At 26.6% G+C, this 26079-nt stretch overlaps 1 protein-coding gene across 2 annotated transcripts in view; it reads right to left on the bottom strand.

The window, feature by feature from the left end:
* Positions 1-26079, bottom strand: part of LOC148232794 (uncharacterized) — a 71708-nt gene that overhangs the window by 30717 nt on the left and 14912 nt on the right. For both annotated transcript variants that reach the window (XM_088189718.1, XM_088189719.1), the window contains exon 2: positions 11285-11328. In XM_088189718.1, coding sequence (XP_088045844.1) covers positions 11285-11297 — 13 coding nt within the window. In that variant the 5' untranslated portion in view covers positions 11298-11328. The remainder of the gene's footprint in view (positions 1-11284; positions 11329-26079) is intronic.

Below are 26079 nucleotides of genomic sequence, written 5' to 3'. Positions count from 1 at the left end.
AGTTGCTGGTTATGCTGAAGTTCAAGGGGAAGGTGGGTGCGTGAAGAAGTTATGTTTAAATGTCTGTTAATTATTTGTGGATGTGGTGTTGTATAGGTTAGTCAAGGAATTGTTTATAATTTTTTGCCGACACGACGACGGTAGTAATCTGTCGGGAGCAAAGATCAGCGATCGTAAACCGCTGAATCGAGTGCCGACGAAGACAAGACAGGGTCGAAATGGGAACATTTCACAGGCTTCTGATTTTTTATATGTGATGTTGATTGAAAAGATATGGCTTTAAAACCTAAATGAGTTCGATATTCATCCGTAAGATTAAGAACACCCAACCTGTAATGATCGATCGGAATTTAATTATTTAATAATCACTAATTCTCATCTCCTAAATACACTAGTCTATATAGATATTTAACACATGTCTTTCAGGTATAAGTCATCGACTTATACCACTGATATTTTTACTTAAGAGCCACATCTTTCTCAAACCTTAGTGATCAAATATAATATTTATATTTAAATTCATATTAAATATATAATATTATGAATTCGCCATGACACCTCTCCATTAAACCGCCGATCACCGTGAAAACATCTTCGAGTCGAAAAAACGCCCAGGAAGAGATTTATACTTTCGGAGGCAATATAACGTCAAGAAGCGAACATAAAAAAACCGACCGATTCGATTCGGCTACCATATTTCGGCTCCTTTTTTATTATTTATTTTTTATTTTTTGGAAAGCCGCGCCGCGAAGGTGAATTAGTCAGAAGTAAGAGAAGATTTTATGGCCATGACTCGTAAAACCAGATAGCGATGAAATAGGTGTACCGCCCGTCGGGTCCGAAATAAAAAATCATATACTCGCAAATTTAGCTGCTCATCTATTAAAAACGCACATAATTTGCGCTAAACCGAATTACGCGTAATTTACGACTTATCTGCCAATATACATAAAGAGGTTATTGTGATGGGTAAATCCCTAATTGTAAGGATGGCCAACAAAGGTTTCATACTTTGGTGCATATTCATTATATAAAAAATCACTTTCAAACTAAAAAATTCACACAAAATATAGTGGCACATATCTAAAACTGATATGCACCATCTAACATAAATTGATCCAGCTCCTCGTTGCTATCGCCGGAAACATTTTTGTGGCTAGCAAGTTGTTGAGAAGCTGGATGACGTATAAAAGAGCATTCTCAAGCGCTTACGCTGACAAGAATATATGGCAAAACTTATTTCTTATTGAATCTACTACGGTCCAATTTATTTAATAACAAAAATTAGGCTTATTACCTATTATTTATATATAATTTATTTAGGGTATACCCCTTCTAGATATTAAGACCAATATCTGAAAAAGAAACACTCAAGATTTCAATGACAAAAGAGCGAATGTTTTGCTCTATCTTTGTAAATAGTGTTTATTTAATTGCTCACTATTGTAATTCACACAACACCAATGGTTCTCAATATATTTTTAATCGTACGGAATTTATTGTTGTTGTTTCTATTACTTTGATATATGAAACACTAAATATATACATTAAAATTATTTGTCCATCGTATGATATTTATCGAAGCAATCTTCCATATCCTAAATTACTTTTTTAAACATTTTTATAAGAATATTACTTAGTGTAGAATTGTCAAGGTCATTTAATTCGAGTTTCATATGTTGGCAGCACTGTAAATCAGACAGCTGTCAATAATCACGCGCATTCAAAGTTTTTTCAGGGATGAGAGCAAAAGTTGGTTAGTAAGTGGCTGTTTTTTTAATTCAGATTCATAGTATTTCATTAAATGACGTGCATTTTTCTATTCATATTTAAAGAGGCCTACCAGTTTAAAATGCACTTTAAAATCAATAAAATTGTGTCGGCTAATACGACTTACGTATTTAAAATTACGTATTTTAAGTCGATATACAAATATTAGAACTTACAATAAGTGCAAAAAACAATAATCCCTTCTCAGAAGTTAAAAATCCACGTCGAAAGCAGTAAAATCGTGTCGGTGCCATTGCAGTGCAAGCGCTTGGTAATAATATGACGACTTACAAGTGAGAGTCAAATGAAGCATATCTAAACCGAATTTTGACCAATAGAAGAGCGCAAAAAACAATTATCGCTTCTCAGAAGTCAAAAATCCACGTCAAAAGCAATAAAATCGTGCCGTCGCCGTCGCAGTGGGAACGCTCGTTACCGAGCGTTCCCACTGCGACGGCGCCGACACGATTTTATTGCTTTTGACGTGAATTTTTGACTTCAGAGAAGTGATAATTGTTTTTTTCGCCCACCTATTGACCAAAATTCGATTTGAATATACTTTGATCAGCCCTCTCATATCATAAGTCCATAGCAATATGGGAGATGCGATATGTTTGTAGTTCTTCTTCCGCGTATTTTTGCTGAGAGAAATATTTTAGACTTGACCTAATGAAAGTTCTAAGACTATAGTTTATTTTAAAATTTTGATTTGGTTAGGTTTGGGTTTGAACAGAAAAAGCACGTTTCGCAACTTTCAAATATAATTTTATACACATTTTAGAGCAACATATAATTTCACTAGCGCCTATCAGATAAATTATATTTTTGCTAGTAGAAAATGTATTTTGACTTTACTTGTGAAAATATTACTGTACTAAAAATACACATTCACTGTAATATTTATAGATCGCATGTGATTAAATAATGATAAATAAATAAATGTATATATTACTACATATGAAAAAGTTAAATTCATATAATTTGACTAGCGACTGCCAAATAAATTATATTTTCATTGTTAAAAATATGAATCTACCAGTGAAAATGTATTCCAATATAATTTCACTAAAATGACATATTTTAAATTGCTTTTTGCGGAATAGATTTTTTTGAGGGTAACTCGAAAATTTTTGGTTTAGAACCAGGGACGTAATTTCAGCTTTTTTAAGCAGGAGGGAAGGGGGGGCTTTTTTAATATTTTGATTATATTAAAATTCATTATATTTCATTAAATGACATGCTTTTTTGTCCTTGCGTCCTTTATGTTCTTTCGTTAATGTGCCATGCATTTTTGTTATTATTAAGTCTGTCATCGCCAGAAAGTGCATAAAAGAAGTTGTCAATAGTTTATGTTTTGTCTGTGATATGTTATTTAATAAATAAACACAAAAATCCGATTCAAAATTATAAAAAATTGTAATCATTGTCTGCAGTTGCTATTTTATATCAGGGATGCTTAACCCGTGGCCCGGTATCACTATTTTTATAATTAAAATTACAAAATTGCTTTTTAGCATAGCTTCTGAAGCTCTCCTACTAAAGCTGATGAAATAAAAAGAAAAAATTCACAAAAAATGAGCGTTTAAAAAAGTTTAAGAAAATGAAGCATTATGCTTGCTTTGCAAATTAATTTTATTTAATGCTTTTAAAATTTATAAAATTACAAGGGGTATGCTGTTTTAAATAATGAATTAAGTATAGAAATATGGTTAAAAATAATGTAGTTAAAATAAATGTGTGTTTATTAATTATAAAAATAAGTTAGATAACTCTCTTTTTTTTTAAATAATTGGTAATGTAAAATATTTAGGAGTAATAGTAGATAAAATTTTTAACAAACATTTTAATGGCCGCTAGTGACCGCTATAAACTTGCGCTATTGGCCGGCGGTTTTTGCGAAAATAGTTTTTTTTTTACTTTTTCGAAAAATCATCATAACTATTGGAATAATTGTTTTATAATAAAGATTTTTTGCATTATGCGTAAAATGAACTAATAAATACGATTTATAGATTGGGTAGATGTTCTCAACCTTGAACATTCAGGAAATGATTTTTTTTTAAAGAAAAGTCGATTTTTTATAATAAATTTGGTGAATTATGGTTACAATTTCACTGGAAATAGTAATAAACTGTTAAATAATACAAACATGTTTTGAGGTCATCGTAAGCGTTTATGACTGACAGCAGGAAAGGTAAGATCAAGGGCAGGGACAACTATTCTAGATTTTACTGTTGTATATCATATTACAAAAAGGGCCCCTAACCATTTTGTTCTAGTTGAATGAAACCGTAAAATGAGAATGGTAATAAATCAGAGCGACTACTTTTTCCGAAAATAAGCCCTAGCGTGATTTTCAGGAGTTTTTGGAATATAAGCCCTCCCCCGAAAATAAGCCCTAGTTAAAATAATGTGAAAAAAAAAAATTCGTTAAAAAATGCTGTTGATTTATTAAGTATGTTTAGCTGCCCTAATACCTACTCGTATTTCAGAGAAATGTTTGAAACAAAATATTCCGAGAAAGTCATTGTTTACCTCTACAGTTCATTTCAAGTAATGCACCAGCAAGTGTCAAAATTAATTCTATGAATTTATCTTAAAAATACAACTAAGGCAGCAGTATGCATTGTGCGACAGTGCAGGTATAACACTTGTTCATTTCAGTCTTGTAAGTCTGATTATTTCCTCATACGTAATTTTATTTTTTATAAAGCGAATAATTTTTATCCTCAGTTAAAATGAGTACAAAACGAAAGAGCTATTCCGTCGAGTACAAAAAGGGAATCGTGGAAGACTCCAGGGGTGTAAATCTTGTAACCTTCTGTAAAGAGAAGATGCTGGATCTCCGTATGGTTCGCAAATGGCGTGCAGACTACGATAACCTGTGTCAACTGGTGGGCCAAGGAAATGAGAAAAAACGCAGAGTTGGATCAGGTCGGCAGCCGTTATTTTCTGAGTTGGAAGAATGCATCTGGGAATGGATTGCCGACAGGAGAGCAATGGCTTTGGTTGTGCGCAGGGCTGATATTCAAAAGTTTGCTCTTGAAACGGCAATTGAATTTAATATATCCACAGAAGAATTTAAAGCATCGTCACACTGGATGGACAACTTCCTTCAACGACATGAACTGTCTCTAAGGAGATCAACAACAATGTTTAAGCTGGAAGACAATGAAGTTGTTAAACGTGCACTTGCGTTTAAGCTTTTTGTTGATGGCATCGATTTTTCGAAATACCAACTCTCCAACATGCTTGCTATGGATGAGACCGCGGTATTCCTAGGCCAAGGAGTTCAAACGACGGTTCACCACAAGGCTTCCTCGTCAATTTACGTTCCTTCTACCGGTTACGATAGTGCACGTGTTACTTGTATTTTGGCGATTCGTCTAGATGGCAAGAAAGTATCGCCATTTTTAATCACTAAAGGTAAAAAAGACCAGATTAAACGCATTTCAGGAATTTATGTCATTGAAAGTGAAAAAGCCTGGTGCACTCAAGCAGTTATAAGAAAGTGGGTTGATTTTATGCTGCCACCACTATTGAGGGGTCAAAATAGAGGTTTACTAGTTTGGGATTCAGCCAGTACACACCGCGCTAAAGACATGAAAAACTTTCTTGCTGAGAGGAAGATCGATCAAATAATGATTCCGGCAGGAATGACTGCTTACCTCCAGACACTTGACATTGCAATAAACAAGCCATTCAAGGATCATTTGCGGATGGAAATCAATGAATATATTGAAAACAGAATGGTGAGAAATCATCGAGGTAATTTTGTAAAACCAGGCTAACAAGAAGTTGTGAATTGGGTAAAAAATTCATGGGACAAAATTGTTTGTGTTTCCAATGCACTACGAACAGGCTACTTAGACAAAGTATTCATTTAACGATAGCTATATTGCAAGACATGAGAGATTCGGACCAATGATTCAACAGGAAATGAATTTGGAAGAAAATCAGAACAGACTTCAGAATTTGATCATTTATGACGATGTTCCAGAAGAAGATGACATGACTGTAATTGAATAAATTTAAATTTCTGTATTCTGTGTAAAATAAATAAATATTAAATAAAAATATATAAATATACTTTTATTTTTGCCCTCCCCCGAAAATAAGCCCTAGCGCGTATTTTGGACCAAAAAAGAAAGTAAGACAGTGTCTTATTTTCGGAAAAAGACGGTAGTTGGATTTGACAGGTGTCGCCAACCATATACGATATTTTTTTTATTTAAGCAATTATTGCGTTTTAATTCAAAACTAATATTGTTTTAACCTGTGTACTGCACGAATGTTATATGTACTTACAATCACATAAATATAAATACTAAAACTGAAAGGAATGACAAAACTTGCAAAAAAAATTGTTGGTTTTATACTTTTACTCAATAAACAAATACACAAATATATTTTTAACAAGGTAAATAATTAAACTTTTATATTTTTAACAAGGTAATACAAATAATAAAAAAAAGCTTAACAAGGTAATACAAATAAATAATTACGTAAAGAACATTTTTTAAATTTTATTCATAAGAAATTAAACTAACAATTACATACATTCAAAATAACAAACAATTAATTAAATTTGATAACACAAACGATTAAACTTACAAAAAAATAATAAAAAATACAATTGATTAAACTTTTAATCTTATACAATTAATTATACTTATAATTAGATAAAAATACTAACAATTACATATAGATAAAAATATTCAATATTTTTTTCGCGTATGGTATTTATTAAAACAATCACCTGCATGTAATGGTACTTGGCAAGCTTTACATATAAAATAGGTTGGTTTTCTAATTTTATTCTTCTTACAAACGCGACAATCCCTTCGTACCTTTCTGGTTTCCGAAATTTTTATTAATTGGTGTTGTATTCCTCCAGATAATCTATTGATTGGATCGGAACAAGTGGCGTGAGATTGAAAAGGATCTTCCTCTTCGCTTTCACTGCTATTATTCTCCTCGACGTCACTGGGAATGTCGGAAAGGTTATCAGCGTATTCATCCTCAAAGGTTTCGTTTTCCATTCTAAATGAAGGGTTGAAAACATAACAAAATAATTAAAAAAACGCAATTAGAACTTCTAAAATAAATTTAAATTCAAATATAAAAATAATTACCTAAGAGCAATAAGAGTTTAGGGGGAGCAGCCCTAGGGGTAATTGACCTCAAGGCCAATGAGACTCTGGTGAATCCTATAAGATTGTTATAATTACAATGTTGACTATGGACGATTACGGCGTGACGTGTCTTGCGATGAAGGTGTGCAGGTGATGATGTCTCAGGGCTCTGTGGCTGCGTGCGGCGAGTGTTAGGAGTGATCTGCAGGTCTGTCGGTGAGGGCGCATGGCTGGTTCCTCCGGATGACTGCTGGTAAATCTTGGCTCTCTGGTGATGTCTCGTGCCTCAGCCGCCTCGTATCTCGGATCGTCTCCCTTGGGCCGTCTCTTGACCGTCTGCCCTCTCCTCGTCGGAGTCCGGGCTTATATCCTTTAGAGGGATGCACTCTAGCTGGCCAATCACGATTGTGCATCGATCTCCTGACCAATCGCTGCAGTGTCATCTTAGAATTCGAGAAATCGGATGTGTATTTCGAATGCCAGTTTTTTGCTTGGCTCCAGACTTTTGAATTGTAAGGAAAGGGTTTGCGTTGTGGTGATTGATTGCGTCCGTACCGTTTTATCACAAAAGGGATTCTCATAACGACCTGTGTTGTGGTCAAAAGAAATCCCTCTTGTGCCATGATGTTTGTCTCATTGTTAATGAATGAACGTTTTTGGTCACGGTCATTTAACAATGAGACAATCGCCCTTTAAATGTGCCTCAATGGGTGGTCGCTACAAGGGAATCTTCACAAAACCAATATCCACCCTTGTTTACGTTCAACACACGAATGCAACACCTAAATGCTGCCAGTAATACACTTGTAAGACATGACAAAGAGGGGGATGAAATTTATGGGACAAAATTTTATGTGTCTGTCATTTGTAAAAAAAATAAACATTTGTCAATCTGCGCAAAGGAAATAAATGTCATCGAAAAGGACCTTGAATTGTCTTTAGTTTGAATGGAAGAACAGTGATATACATATATTTATAAAAAAAAAGTGCACATGTTGTCCGAAAGGTTCACTCTATGGGTTCACATCTGTATTGCATATTGAATAATATGCCATTCTCAGTCTCATGCTAGCCACAATTGGGCTACGAATAAAAATTAAACATATTATTTCTTTATTTCAATAATATATTTTTTACACAATTTCTATCACAAATTATAATAATTATGATTTCTATTACAAATTATATATATATGATAATACCAATATTGTTTTATTATAATACTATATTATTATGAAAATATTATTATATTATTATTAAATAATTTAAAACATTTACTCGAGAAATAAAAGTCACACATCTATCATAGAAATAGAAACTTCATATTTCTTCAACCCTCAAGCCAGCATTTTATTTTTATTTTATTTTTGTATCGAATTTCAAGATATGATTAGTTTTTAAAATAATAGTAATATAAAAAATAGTTTATATTTTGGGGTATACTTTGCGAACAAACATATAATTCTTCAAAATAAATTTTATAAAATTAAAATATCGATTGAGAAAAACTAATTATTTTTTTATATTTAGGAATTTTCAACAACAACAATAAATATAATGAACAAAATAAAATCGATTCGTACAATATTTTATTTTAAAACATACAACTATAATTAAATTTATTATAAAAATACCAGTTCGTCATTCGCCAATAAAATTAAATGTGGCCCTTTACTGAAAATATTGAGGACCTCTGTATGGTACTCAAAAATAAAATGACACATTAGCTGTATAACAGGGCCACTAACGATTAAAAAGAATATACACAAGGGTTGTGTTACCGGACATAAACCGCCGGCGGAGAAAAACACACATGCTGTGTGCCCCGCCACTAACGTAAGAAAAAACAAAAACACACATGTTGTGTGTGCGGCCATTATAGTGTTAAAAACTTACAGATACTTCTGGGTCTTCTCATAGAAAGCACTGATGTTAAATGAAGCACAAATGCTGCTAAACTTATTTTAAATAATTCCCAAAAAATTTGATAATACCGAAGAACTGACTTCACTAGTATCACTAAATAGTCCGTTTTATCGCAGATTTCTATGAAGCACTAAAAGATTTTGCTTAACCGTTGGATAAAGACACTGATGGTTCAATAAAAGTAAGTGTAGCAACGTATCACTGTATTTTACAACAAAAAAGCGACGTTAAAAATAAACAATATTATGAATGTTGTCATGACAAAAATAAATTTATTAGGAATCAAAAGAATAAAATACCATTTAATTTAAACTTTTTGTTTTATTTGGAAAATAGCTATGGAGACACTATGTGCTTCAAGTGGTACAGTCATAAACTTCAAAAGAAAATCTTCCCTTGAGAATGAATATGGCTGATCAAGCTCTCAGCATCGCTACAGTTTTAATGTACTTATATCGAAAAAACAAGGTAAGTGTTCAAATAAAGAATAATATGATATTATTTTTATATATATTTATAGTAGTAAGAAGTATAAATTAAATTCAATATGCGTTTAAGGACTTAAATAAAAACACGCTACGCTTAAAACACAATAGATTTTATTTCAACTTATATGATGCAAATATATATTTTATTCTTTTAATTAAAATTATTGTAGATATCATAAATAAATATAAATAAAAATAGCTGATATTTAGAGAAAGTCTTTCTGTTAATTAAATAGTAATATAAGATAATAGCAATATTTTTATAAAAAATAAAAAAATAGTTTATGAATAGTATTTTTAATTTTTAAAATCAAAATTTGAAACATATATAAAATTTCTATTTTTGTAATTTTAATTGTGTATTTACTTTAAAATATAGTAGTTAGAAAAATAAACATTTTTTGCTATTTTATATAAAATAAAAATAAACATGTAGTTTTTTCAATGTGTTGTTTTTTCATATCGTTTATTTTTTTAATGTTTTAAACATATTTTAAATATAAATTTAATATAATTATATAGCTAAGTTTTTATATTTATGTTAAAAAAAATAAAAGTGAAATTTTAGGTATTTAAAGTTGCTTTAAACATTGTGTCAGTATTTTATATTATCTTGATTGTACCTACTGCTGTAATTGTGCTACTGTAATTAAATATTTTTTTATTACAGATTATAATTATATCACAGAAAAATATGACACGTTTATATACCATTATGGTAGGATTTAATTGAATTACATTTTTTCGTTGCAAAGTTAATTTTTTTATAAATATACGATTTTAAATCTGTCTTTAACTAGAAAATGCTTTTAAATTCACTTTAATTAAAAAATAATAATATTGCTTTTTAGTTTGTTTTTTGATGCTTTAAAGTAAATTTTAGTTATTTATTTTTAGAAATAACTAATCAACTATAAATTATGGCTTTCATGCATAGTATACAATTTTTATAAAAAATAAATCAATCAGACTTTTCTGAACGTGTCTAAAACTCATTATACATTCAGGGTTCAAATTGATATTGTTAGTATAAATTAATTATGTATGTATACTATAAAAATATATATTATTTAATAAAGATTAAATAATATTTTTTATAAAAAAAAACACATTAATTCATCAGTTTTTATTACTTCATACTAATAAATGTTTGTTTCGGTCGTAGGGCGTTAGTTTGATGTGTTTATGTGACTTTTCCTCGATTGGATCTTTTATCGTCACGATGACGCGAGCTTTGACTTTTACAACCACAATACCTTATTATATTACTCAAAAAATTATATGTACGTATGTATTTTTTTATGTAGTCTGTGACTTTTAATAAAATATATAGTTTCACATTAAAAAAAAAATAAACCTACTAATATACAATAAGCTACTACCGTTGCTTTTAATATTCGATGAAAAATAAAATCATAAGTTTCAACCCCTAATGAATAACGACGCCTTTTCGCCATGTTCGACAGAAATTAATCGTTTTTATTAAATTAATAATTTTCGCTGAACGACACACTCCAAAAAAATATATATAATCGACATCGACGTTTAATTAATGCAACGCAACGTTTTAAAAGCCATTAATTATTGAGAAAGGGCAAAATTAATGGCTCAAGGGGTTAAAGTTAAATATATAAAACATGAAAACGTACACACATTGGGTCGAATATTAATTCTGCCGTATTCGATAATTGTGAAAAATTATAATTTTATATTTGACGTTCCCCCCTTTAAAACCATAATATTTTTTTAGGAACTTTTCGATCAGACATGCGATCGCGTTCTAATTTTTAATTGTTGTATATATATGCATATATTTTTTTGTCGGAAAATGTCACAGTTAAATTTGAGCGCTTGGTGTGTATTTATTTTAATTACGGCATAGGATTGAAATGGGATCGGTTAATGATACGTTTAGTCACAAGGTTTGTGATTTAATCACGGAAAATAAAATAATATAGTACTCACCCGTGTGCGGCATTGTCGGGAAAATTCACTTTTTTGGGGATAATCTGAAATCAAAACATATTACACGGTTAAAATTATTGTGAAATTTTATATTAATTATAAGGGACACGAAAAGCTCGAGTAGTAATTATCATTTATATTCGTATTCTTGACTTTTGTGTATTTCAGAAAGCGATAGAAATGCATTAAATAATGATAAGGATCTGGGTTATATTTAAATACAAATAATATATATGTATATTACTATTAAACAATATTTTTTTAAAAACTAAAAAATTAAATTAAATTAAAAAAAATTGCCAACAAGATTACTAACACTCATTTTTTCTATTTTTAAAATTAACAACGCATATAAATTTAATTAAGTATATTTATAATCTTTATAAAAAGGAAAAAATGTTCCAAATTATAAAACGAAATTAAAAATATTAAAAGAATTGATGTTTGTGATTAAAAAAAGCTATATATAATATAAGGATTATTTAAAAAAATTATTTGAGTAAATTCAAATCAATAAGTTAAAGTTTTTAAAAATGTAATTCTAACTGAAATATACTAATAATATAGTAGGTTTTTTTTAATTTAAGTTTAAACAGTCAGTAGTGCTTTAACTGCTAAAACCTTAAAACTTTTTTGTTAAATCTGTATTATTGCAAATCTTGACTCTATATTTCAAAATCTAAAAAAATATTTGGGCCGCAAAATTTACGATGGCAAAATTTTTATCAAGTTAAAAAATTATAAAAAATTGCATGTAATAATATGTTTTTTAAATTGCCCCCTACGGCCACTAAAAATATTTGTGATTGGATAGGTTATTTATTAGATAGTTAATGTCAAAAATGGTTAAAAAGAATTCGAACGGTAAATTACGATTGCAAGAATAGTCCTAGATGTGGGAGACCACAAAAACTATACGATAATGTTCTGGCTGCAGAAATGTAAGCAAATCATAATCAAACTATTTATCAGCTAGCTGAGAAACTAAATCTGTCCGATTCAACAGTGTATAGACATTCTAAAAAAATGTGGAAGCCTTGGAGTCAATGTAGATGCGTTCCACGTGCATTATAACCCAAAGATCTTTAACCATGTGGTAGTGAATTAATTTATAAACATTTGTTAATTTGTTAGTATACACCTGAAAGTGAGTTAATTTTACGTATTTTATTTTCCAGACCTTGTCCATTCCAATTGCCATTTATTTCAACCGCTGCAACACTTCTTAGATGACAAAAATGCAGACGACGTGGAAAAGGTTTATTTACATATTTTAAAGAAATATTTTACGCTAATAGAATTAAAAAAATGAGCAAGAGTGTCATTAAAATTTTTAAAATACATACGAAAGTGATTTTTTAGTTTGATTAAAATAAACGAAAATCATTTTGAGATTACTTTATACGTTTATAAAAAAAACTGCATTGTGTTTATTTTTTTAGTTTTACGGCTAAATTTAGTTTAAAACACAGCTTAAAATTTGGAGATTTCAATAATTATTAAGATTAATATTTATTGCCTTTATTTTATTATTTAGTTTTAATTAGCTTTATTGAGAATTAAGACACAGATAAATATTACGGTACATCCAAAATAAAGATATTCGAATTAAAAATGTATTATTTTATATTAAAAATTATTTTAAAAAAATATTTTTTTTTAGTATTTTCTTTGAAAAATACGCGCAGTATAAACTAGCCTGAGATAAGATACTTAAATTAATAATCTGCTTAAAAGAAATGTTAGGAACGTTAGCTTCGTGATATAAAAAAATATTTAATAATTTTTTTTTCACTAGGTTTCGTTTGTATTAAATTTATGAATATTAAAATGCTTTTCTGTATTCTCTAATTTATTAATTATCAATAAACCTAATTAAACATATATTTTTTTATTATTAAAAAAATATATAAAATATTTGTAATATATATTTATAAAACAATTTAAATATGTTAGATTAATAAAAGATTGATTATGTGTTTAAATTATTTTATGTCATTAAAATATTTTATTGCAAATTTAGAATTTTTATATTATTCGCAATGTTTATGTTAATAAATCTCGCTGAACAATAAAACTCGACTCTAGCGCGAAAATATTATTTACGACCTCTAAAACCGTTAATTGAAAAGTTGTTATAGTCAATTAAATATTATTTTAAAAATCACACCTCCTACCGTTTCCGACCATAATCTAATTTTTATTTGCCTTCTATCAGTACAATAATATTTTTTCACGTATACGTTATAGTATTTTTACGCGTTCACGTTTAGAATTTAAAATAACTTACACAATTCACAATAAAAGCTCATTATCGTCGCAATAAAACGCGACGTAAATTTTGTAACGCACGTTTAGTAAGAATTAATTCAGAGCCGAAATAATCGCGATATAGGACGCTAATAAAGGCCCTGTGCAAACATATATATGTACATACATATATAAATAAAATATCACAACACAAGTTTGCCATTTGATCAAGCGATTTATGTTTAATGGTTTAACGAAATAAATGTACGTTTTATATACTATTCGTATGATTACAATTTGTGTGTAAATATTGAAAAGCTTTTTGATAAAAAGCCCCAAAAGCTCATTTGCGTATGTATTTGTGTTACATTCTTATATTTATGCGATGCTTATGTTTGTGGCTTCTGTGTGGTGTTTATGTGTATTTTTTCCCACTGTAAAGTTTTTAAATCTTACAGCCAAATCTAATGGCGTGGGGACATTACCGAATATCAGGAAGCCGACGTATTTATAATACCATAACGTGGAAGCTCTTAAACTGTGTGATATATATATTTTTTAATATTAATTATTAGTTTTAACTTTAAAATATACTTAGTGCATTTAATAAACACATTTATAAGGTAAGTTAAAAACTGATTTAGATCTTAATTATTCAAGTTCATGTTGGGTACTTTTCAATAAATTAGTAATTTGTATTTTATTACTAGCTACACATATTTTAAGATTTTTAAATATTGATAAAAAAATATGTATTTTTACAGTTGCAAAAAATATTTACTTACATAAATATATATGACGCCCAAATTTTCCCGGGGCTAATTATGATATGATGGTTAAATATATTATTTATTGTAACATACGTCAGATCTGAATTAAAACAGAATGAAGTTTGATTGACATTAATAATTATTAGTGCTTAGTTATATTTAGTATGTAATATCAAAAAAATTGCTTTTAAGTTAATTTTTCAGACAAAGTCAAAAAGCGCGCGGTCGGAATCAGCACTATCTTTCTCCAACCGCCTAATACATATTTATACGAAGGTAATGGCTTTGATTTCGCTGCCTTTGTAAATACTATACTTATAAAATATTTTTAAAAGTTGTTTTTCAAAGCTAATTTTAAATACGTAGGCACCAATCATATAGAACGTATTATATATTTTTTTATTAAATGTGAGACACATTTCCTTATTTTTGAATTCACTTGCGAGATAAACAGTGCTTAATATATTACTTATGCAGTATTTATTATGTAGTATTAAGAATTTTATTAATTTTAAGACAAATTCAAAAACAAGCGCGCGGTCAGAACTAGCACTATATATTTTACGACCGCCTTATAAATATTTAAACGAAGCTAATGACTTTGATTTCACTGTCTTTGGATGCCAATCTTGTAAGAACCAATCATATGAATCTAATTATATTTTTTTATAAAATTTAAGACACATTTCTTTATTTTTTAATGACTTGTAAGCTATGTAGCGCTTTTTATAATATAATGCGTACATCTATATTGTATTAATTATGCCGTATTTAGTATGTAGTATTAAAAATAATACCACAAAGTTAGTTTTTCAGATAAAGTCAACAAGCGCGTGGTCAGAATCGGCACTATTTTTTGCCGACCGCCTAATAAATATTTCATCGTAATAACTTTGATTTCACTGCCTTTAGAAGCAGTAAATACTATCTTTATATTTTATAAATAAAGCTACTTTAAAATGCGCTGTCGATTCAAAAAGTATGAGGCAATCATAATAAAATATAATTTTAAAAATATTTGCTTTTGCATATTAGTGCAATGGTTCGAATTATTTCGCGATGATTTCAATATCAAACATAACAAATAATCGTCTTTCAGACTACTTTTAGATACGTCACTTTTTTTTTATTTACCAAAAATTAAATAAAAATTAAATTTAAAACTGCCTATCTTTAAATTTCATTGCAATTGTTCGAATTATTTCCGTATTTCATCACTCTTACTTATTAATAATGCAATAATATTATTAATAAATATAATTAATAATTTATAAATAAATAAAAACAACTGTAATAATTAGAAATTAAAAAAATAAGACTACTTGCTCTTGAATTTTATTGCTATTTTTAGAATTATTTCTGTGATAATTTTAATATTAACAATAATTAAAAAATAATAATTTCTCTACTGGCTACTTTTAAATTTGCCACCGTTTTCTTTTAATTTAAATCAATTTACTAATATTATATTTCTAACTTTAACATTATTTGTAGAACAAAATTAAGTAAACTTTTTTAAATTTATGAATTAGGTTTTCTCAGATTTACCCAATCTTAAAGATAAATTGAGTGTCATTTTTTAAGTGGCGCTTAGATATTTTATTTATTTAAATTATAAAAAAAAAACAGTTAATATTTAAAAATTACAATAATGATAAATTGGAAGTAAATTAACTAATACACTTTCACAAAAGAGAAAGACAAAAAACTTTTACAATATTATAGTATCATTCAAGTAAATTATTAAATCAATATTGATATTTAAGTACATGAAAATTTAGCGAATATGCTAATATTTTTTATTACAGTGAGACATAAAAATATTTAGACAGAAAAAATAAATAGATATGCTTTTAAGCGTTTCTTATGAAATTTTAAGAGATCCACTGATGACTTCATCGTTAATAGCCACCATAAAACCATTTTTTTTATAAAAGTTTATCACAATAAGTCTAAAGAATCATAGATCATAATTTTTACTGCTTCTGAAAATTTGTGATGAGTAAAATTATTTTATGTTTATAATTTAATTAATATAAATAATATACGTTTATTTACTAATAGGCACTTAAATTGGTGACGCCATCTTAAAAATCATTATGTAGGTCTGTTATTTTTTTATAAAATTTAATTAAATAAATCTTAGCCTTTAAATCTAAGTTTTTTTTATTGAATTTTTATTTTTTTAGTTATTATAATATAACCGGAAGGTCTCCCCATGGAAAAATGTTTGGATTTCGAGTGTGGACGTTTCGTGCCGGAGCCTTGAGGTCGCCACGTGTAATTAGCATAAATGAATAACTAAGCCACCGTATAATTGTGTTTTTTGGTCACTCCAAGACTCGGGCATGACTGAGCTTCGAGAATGGGCATATTGTGTGTATATAGTATTTTTTTCTCTCCCTCTCTAACGTTCGTTGTGACAAAAATCCAAACATTTTTATGCTAATTCAGTGCGTTTAAAATTTTTCCACTGAACGGAAAAGCGCTTTTCCGATAATTCCACGTGGAATTGGAACGATCGAATCGATAGTTGTAAATCAAAATTAAGAGATTCGAATGTTGATTCTGTGTTTCTCAATCTAAGGGACGTATAAGGGCATAGATCGTGATATGAAAAGATTTTCGCAATCAATACGAGTCATCTCAGTTCACTCGAGATTTTCGAATCGCTAATGAGTCGTTCCTTATAATTTAACAATTATCATAAAGTTTTTTAATTACTTTATTTTTAATTACCACTAATTAATTAAATTACAAAAAGAACATATTTCTCGAATGGGTTCGTCTTTTATTAAGGCATTGGTTTCATTTATTTTAATAAATATTTTGATAAGATCGAGATTAAAAATATAGGCAAAAAAATAATTATATCATTAATTTTTCCTTGCTTTATAAATTATGTATGTATATATAATTAAATAATAATTTAATGCTGCAATTGAAATATAATTTTTTGTTGCACAATAAATTATATTTTAAAATAATAAGATAATAATGATTCATTATTACTATGTTTAAGGAATATTAATTTTTATTTATATTTTTTTAAGATATCTACAATAGTTTTGATTAAAAAAATATTTATTATACACTCAAAGACTACTATTATTTTCTCAAAAAATACTAATGAGTACTATAAAGCAACCTAAAAACTAATGCTATTAATAATAAAAATCCTAATATTAAAAAAAGTGATTTAGCTTAGTATTTATTCAAAAAATAAGTGTGCGATTTAATTATCCATTTCTTCAGAATAATTTTAAAAAAAGGAACTTATAAGAGATTAATTAAATTTAATATAATATATACTAACGCTTTTTTAATAAAATTCTGATTTTAATAGATTATTTTTTTATATTCTTGCATTGAAATATTTAGATTTACTTTATATTTTTTAACTGTAACATTTACTAGCATATGTATAAGTAACACAGAGACTATTTGAACAAAAATATAGAAAATCGAAATCGTTTTTATAATAAAATACTGATATTACTAATATTATTAATCTTCATTTTGCTTTTAATTATATGAATATATAGTATATTTTTTTGCATTTTTCTGACTAATATAAATTAAAAGCATATTTATAAGTAATTTTTATTTGATTCCTATTAAATTTTATCAAAAAAAATAACTCTTTAGAAATTAAATTTAAATATACTATCAATTATGAAAACCTTACTATTGTCAATCTTGATTAACGTTGGTGTTTTTGATATTAATAAATTTACTTAGAGGCTACTTTTAAGTGCACAACTGCAGTTATTATTGTTAATAAATACATTGATAAAATCTAAAAAAAAAAATATTTTTTTTACTGCCGTCTTAAATATAAATAACATAATTGAAAACAATGTTATTGTTAATGCAATTAAAAATATTTAAGAGCTAGTTTTAAGTGCACCACCTTATAATTTTAAATTAAATATTATGAATTGAAATAAATAGATTTTAAAAACATTTCTTCACTACTATCGAATTTGATTTGGATATATTATATTATAGCTACTCTTAATTTTTGTTGAAATTTTCTTTTTTCATAAAGATTATAGTTTTCCCATGTATTTTTTTAAGAAACACGTTTAAAAGTAACCAAGAGACAACTACCCTTTTTCTAAAAATATATAAGATATTGAATTACTGAAACTATAGTCAATCTTGATTTAAAATTATTTAGGGTAAGAGTTTTCCGTATATTTTCCATATATCACTAAAATTGCAAAAATCAATAAAAAGGAATATAATTCGTCACATCTTTAATTTTTATATTAATATATTGATTTCGATTTTATGTCAGAGGATTTTTAAAAATATCTCACATATTTATAAGTAATCCAGAAAATTCTGTAATTTTTTTAAAAATTATTTATTAAAAATAAACCATAAAAAGATACTAAAATACTGATTATCCTGATTTAGGTTATTGTTTCCTGACAAAATGGACATATTTGAGGGCTACTAATAAATGTACTACTTTATTTATTAATATATTAATAAATATTTTCTTACAATAGAGAAATTTAAAATATATTAATTCTCTACTATAGTTTTTATTATAAAATACTAGCTTAATTTTTTTTATAAAGATATTAAAATAACTCTCATTTTTTAATTGATACATTGACTAATACATTCATTATTAACTACCATTTTTAAAACAACTTATTAATTTCTATAAATCAACCTTAAAAATATTATACAAAAATACTGAACAGATAAATCTTTATTTATGTTGCAATTTTCTGTCTAAATATTGATATTTAAAGGCTATTTTAAAATGCGCCACGTGAAAATATTTCCTTACTACTCTATTTTTTTATACTAATATTTGTTTTAAATCTGGCTTAAAAATATATTTAAACATTTAAGCCAACCTTTTAATTTTTTTATGCTTAGTTTTAATGGTATAAAAATAAATAATTAATTGCTAGGTCTTTTAGGTTTTAAAACATTAAATAAAACACTATTATTTATTTAAAAAAAGTTTTAAACTGTTAAATTAAATAATACTTGATCTCCATATATTTTAAACTTAAGCTATTCATATAAGGGTTATTTTGATTAAACATATTTTTTTCGTATAAAATTAAAAATATTATGCTTTGTAAAACATTTTATGTATCTGATTTATATTATACAAATCGACATTCGTAGTTTATCGTCACGATCAGCTTCCACCGCCTAAGTATACTTTTTTAAATATTAGGTACCATTTCAAAGTTAACCACTAAATGTATAATTTTTAAAAATATATTATATACATAAAAAATACAATAGAGTAACGAACGCATAATTATAATCATAGTAAAGTATATAATTGTACGTATGAGTGCAATCAGATTTATACTGTAATATTTCCGCCAATGTTGGTATAAAATATTTTATTTTTCCGTTGCACGACAAAGTTTTAAAATAATGTGAAATCGAAACAGTATTTAAAAATAAATACAATTCAATATAAATAAATATTTTTTTCTTGGATATTTTTATTTATCAATTAAGTTGACATGTTCAACATTTATATTTACATAATAAATATAAAGTATGTATTAGTAAAACATATTTAAAAATAACCTAATAATATAACATATATATTTTATTTTTTTAAACATTTTAAGTGGTGCACTTAAGATTCGTATATAATACAAATTATATTACAGATTTTCATTTCTGTTTTTAGCTAACAATGTATCACTGTTTCTTTTGTATATTTAGTTATAGAGCCTATTATGAAATGTTCAATATTTATTCTATATTTAGAAATATACACACATAACATATATATATTGTCATGAAAGTACTTTCGCCCAATGGTCACTCGTGGTCGGTCCCCTTAACGGTCCCCATGTTTATGCATATTTAATATTCGCTGGGCAGGCATTATGGTAATCTTTCATAATATTTTTGATACGGTCATATAACTTATAAAGGGATAATTATTCGGCATGGAACAGGGCTGGATGGGTACTAACGCATAAATATTTTTTATTTAATTAAAAATATTTTTTTTAAATAAAATCGCATCATTTACAAACAACAGTTAAATTTAACTGCTCGATCGAAACATTATATTCTATCAATTTTACACTTTATATATGATTAAAATATTATATTTTTTAATTTTATGTGAATGACTGGTTATGTAAATATTTTATATACGATTGTTTAATGGTTCTCAATCGTTTATTTTTCAATTCGCACCTCCAATCCGACCTGGTACACAAATCACCGTTGCGGCAGCCGAACCGGCGATCGTTACCTGGTCTCGCCACTTTGTTATGCAAATCAAATTCATTTTTGTTGCGACACGACACGTCACTACATGCGACAATATTTCGACCCGGGGCTAAACACAAAAAACCACCCCCGTGCACAGGGGCGAAAGAGCGGTCGTAGCGGGGTTAAGCTTAAACTGACTTAATGCAAGTTCTTGATTTCTTTGGATTTGATTTTGATGGATGTATTGGGAAATTATAAAAAAAAATATTACACAGGTATGAGCTTAAAATATATTATGATATGGTAGATTATAAAAATAAAATAAATTGTATAATATATAGGAATTTATTTATGTTAGTGTCTTAGTATTTACTAATCAAATTTTATGTATAATAAATAACTAATTAAGCATTTAAATATGTAATTAATAATTTAAGTGCATCTAAATGTAGGCTTGATATTTTGATTTATGAAACAGTTTGTTTTAATAAAACACAACAATAATATTATTACAAATAAAATTATTATTATTCCAAATTATATAAATTAGATAAAAAAAACTTTTAGTTATTTATTAATCAAATTAACATATTAATAAAATAGCTATCTTTAAAATTAAAAAAGGTTTCTTATTAAAAAGAAGAAAAAATATTTCATATATAATAAATAATAAAAAAAGATTTTAAAGCTTTGCAAAATTTATTTTTTAATTATATTTTTGTTTATAGCTTTCTATAAACACGTATTTAATTAATTAATTAATAAAAAAATGATATATATAATAATTTACTATTTATTTACATAAATCACAATAATAATATTAATATTAAAAATGCTGTATTATAAATGATTAATATATTAAATTACTAATAAATTTAAAAATCATATGATCTTTTTATTAAAATAGCTATCTTAAGATTTTAAACCAATTAATAAATTTAGCGCATCCAAGAGTATCCTAATATTTTTTTCTATAAACAGTAAATTAAATATGTACATATATAAAATAGTAAATGATTTTGTAATTTTGCAAAATTTATTAAAGAATTATATCTTTGCATTAATAATATTATTGTATTGATAATAAAACTGTAAATAATAATAAAATATTTGTTTTTATTAAGCATATTATTACGAATTAAATTCTTTATTATAAATTATTATTATACTGAATTATAAATAAATAAATACATTTTTGTTGTTTAGTAATTAACGTATCTTTTCTATAAAATTGCTATCTAAAAAATTTTAAAAATAATAATTACTTTAGCACATCTAAAAGAAGCCTTAATAATATTATTTATAAATCAGTTAAAGAAATAATAATTATATATAATATAAAATAATAAATAATTATATATAAATTATTCGCGAATAAAATTTTTGTTTATTGATTTCTGTTTTTTTTATACATCTATTTAAATAAAATATGATAAACGACTCTATATTGAGGAAAGAGCTATAAATACTATTATACTGCTTAGTTTTATAAAATAAAACAATAATATTTAAAAATTAAATTTGGTACTGTAAATAAAATATATTTTTAAATAATATAATATTTCGTTGCTATTTTTTTAATAACAATTCAATGTGATTTTTTTTAAATTTAATGAATAATATTATTTAACTTAAAAAATCAATTTATCATAAATACAATATTTTAAATATTGATATCTCGTGAATCTTTGGTGCTATAAAAAAATCTCAATCAAGGAATAAGACATCATAGTTATATTAAATTAAAATGTTTTTTTTTTAGTAATTACCAAACATTTATTTTAAAGGAAAAACCGATATAATCCGAATTTTTCGATATGCAAAATAAAAAATAAAATCATTTGCTTCAATCAATGTGCAAATAGTTTAAAGAACTTTTGTAGTATTATTAACTCTAATAGTTACGCTTTTATGGACAAATATTAATAAATCACTTCGATACATTTCTTATACGTTTTTATAAAATGCTTATCATAAAAATATTATAATTTTAAAATTTAATAACGTATAATATATAATAGCTAAATATAAATGAATCAAATATCTATTTCTGTGATCTTAAAATAATAATATAATAATTAATACCATTAGTGATTTATTTATTGTAATGAATATATCACAACGTATATCTTATCATGATTGTCAAATAGTAATAATTTAAAAAAATGTTAATATAGGGTTTATTAAAAAATATTTATGAGCATTGAATGATATATGAAACGTATACATTTATCAAAAATTGTATTTAATATTCTAATTTATAGCAGCGTAATTACGGACGTTTTGCCCTTTTCTAAATTATAAGAAATTCATGAATTATTCTTACTAAGCCTTTCAACTCAAATAATATATTCCAAACTATTCGTGATCGCACTTTTATTGCAGGAAGGGGTTTTTATAAATGTGGCGTATTTCGCGAGGGGTCGTGCTATTTTTTATTTAATTGCACGTATCGCTTTAATTCGATATGCAAATAATTTTATATTTATATTCAAAAAGACATATTTTTATTTAGTATATCTTTCTCGCTGCTCAGGTTAAAGGCAATAAATTCGCAATCATTGTTAAGGGCTGGCGTGACCGTTCACTCGTTACGGTTTGGTTGTAACGAAAGGCTTTATAAAGCTTTGCGACCTCGCACGAAAAATAATTTGATTTATTCTTACACGGAGTGACTTTTTTTAGGTGGAAAATATTACCATATCACTGCACGGGGTCAAAACCACCCGTACCACGGTCTAATGATATACGAATAATGGCCGGAAGCCGGGGACCGAGCAAAATATACTAATCGATTATAAACTTAACGCTCGCACATACACACCGTATACTGCGTAATGTATAAAGGGCCGGAGAAATAGGATAGACTTTTGGGAGAAAACCTAGGGCCTTGTTTTTAGATGTCACTTCATGACTCTATTCAAAAACTTGCCGTGTAAAATTAAAAGCGGAATCTATTGTAAACAACATACATAAATCACATGGACGCCTTATTTTGTTTTCCCTTATTTTGTTTTCCGTAAATGTTCTATATTCCCCATGGACGAGTTATCTCGTCTTTTAGGCGTACGTTTAATTTTGCTCATAGACGAAATCTGCACGATAGACCAATGGTATAAATTGGTGGATATGTAATCAGAAACAATGATAATTATATTAGTATAATATTAATCAATCATCACAAATTAATTTTTCTTGAATTTTTCCCGTACTTACAGATAATTTAATATTTTTTTTATTGTATAACTTTACCAATTGCAAATAATGTAAATATTTATGAATCAGTATTATATATACAATACGTCTGTATGTTATTGTACCTATGATATTTTTTAAATAAACTTTTATAAATAAAAAATCACAGACTAAACTTTTAAAAAAAATTCTAGTCCCACGAATGAATATTGTTTTCATTGAAAGGTAATGAAACCTGATATTTCATTGGTGCAAGATTTATGCAATATCAAAAGCAAGCACCTGGTAAAATAACTATATTATTCAATTAAAATTGTACTAGCGAGAAACAAAAATTACAGTTTTGCTTTAAGTCACTCAAGATTAGTCAAGGAGTCAATCTCCTCCCAATTACCCTGTCATGATTTTTGTTAAATTCATGTAAGATATGCTTTATAAGCTGAACTAGATTATATTTAAGAATTTTTAATTTTAGTATTTATTAGATAAACTTAATCTGTGATAATCGATCATAAAGATAATTATATAATCGCAAATTCCAATCTCCCATGCAACAATATTAATTAAAAAACACCATTCCATATGGGGTTTTTACCCAGGTCTTACATGTCAATAGTCAGCTGGTTACAATACAGCAATAATTATTTTACAAGTATCATTTAAATTTTTACTAAAACTGAATCGACGAAATCGCTTCCACTTCGATCGTCAGATTTGGTCTAGTCAAGCAGTCACCATTAAGCACCAGGATTGTAATACAAATTGACTCGATGTAATGTCATTTTACAACCAATTGTATGGCTTTTAAGATATATTTATTAATAACGAAGTTAGTAATAAATATATTTACAACAAAATATGTGTCCGTAAATAATTCGAGAAAGGATTTTCCGCATTTTTTTATCATTGTACTTAAAAAAGGTTTATAGCTACAATTTATCACTGTATAAAAAGGTTGTAAGTTGTTATTTAAAAATATTAGCCATTTAATTCACATGTATGACGGAATACAAAATATATATAAATTTATTAAATAAGTTTGAAAAATAACGATATATATTACATTGTATTTCAAATAAGCTGTTCGATAAACATAAATTTTACCTTAACGAATCAAAGTTAGCAAAGTCCGTATTTAATTTTACGCGTTTAAAAAAAAATTGAAACATATTAAAAATATTTTTTAATATAAAATATAATTGCCTAGTACACTTAAAAGTACTTTAAAATTTACGTTTTATTTTTTTTTAAATCAATAAAATATCTGCCAAACTCTAAATAAAATATTAAAAGTATTTTTGTATTTTAAATAAAAATGACCGATTGAGTGCAATTAAAAGTAGCCTTAGATGTAGGTTTATGAATTACCCGTGCTTAATTAGAGTTAGCAAAGTCCGTATTTAATTTAACGCGTTGAAAAAAATAATTAACATATTAAAAGTATTTTTTTACAGTACACTTAAAAGTAGCTTATAATGTACATATAAAAATAATCTGCGCAAAAGCAAAATCAGCAATATCCTAATTAAATTTTAAGCGTTTTAATTTTTTTAAATCATAAAAAAATATATGTCAAACTCTAAATAATATATTAAAAGTATTTTTGTATTATTAAATATTAATGACTGATTGAGTACACTTAATTAGCTGTGCTAAATCAAAGCTAACAAAGTCCCTATTCATTTTTGCGCGTTTTAATAAAGTAGTTTAAAACACGTTAAAAGTATTTTTTAATATAAAATATAAAGGATCGGTGCACTTAAATGTAGCCTATTTTTATTAATAAAAAATATAACTGAACGTTGCAGTTAAAAATAGCTAATGATGCGCGTTTCTAAATTAACAAATCGAGTATTTTTTATCATAACATAATAAAAACCAGTCCACCTAAAAGTAGCTCATAATATGTGTATATAAATTGACTACTCAAAAGCAAACTCAAAAATGTCCATTTTTATTATGCGCTTTTTAAAAAAAATTATTCAAAACATATCAGTAAAATATGTGTTAAACTAAAAATAAAATATGGAAAGTTTTTTTTTTAATATTAAATATAGATGAATAATGCACTTAAAAGTAGCCCAGAATTTGCATTTAAGAATTAGTTGATTAAAATCATTAATGTATTTATTTAATTTTGAACAAGTAAAAATTTATAACATCAATAAGATATGTGTCAGGTTATAAATAAAATGATTGGAGTATTTTTAAATTAAATATTTACTATTATCAAATTGTTAATATATTTGAGAAACACTGGTATATCCAATCACATTAAGTGTCATCACAAAAAGCATATATCGTTTCAGATATATAGGAACACCTCATTAAGATACCATGATTGATGCACGCCAG

Source organism: Plectrocnemia conspersa, unplaced genomic scaffold, assembly GCF_051122295.1.
Source record: "Plectrocnemia conspersa isolate PC_06_02 unplaced genomic scaffold, ASM5112229v1 ptg000008l, whole genome shotgun sequence".
In the NCBI taxonomy this organism is placed as follows: Eukaryota; Metazoa; Arthropoda; class Insecta; order Trichoptera; family Polycentropodidae; genus Plectrocnemia; species Plectrocnemia conspersa.
Note: the sequence above shows the minus strand (reverse complement) of the source record. Positions and strands in the feature narration are given on the sequence as shown.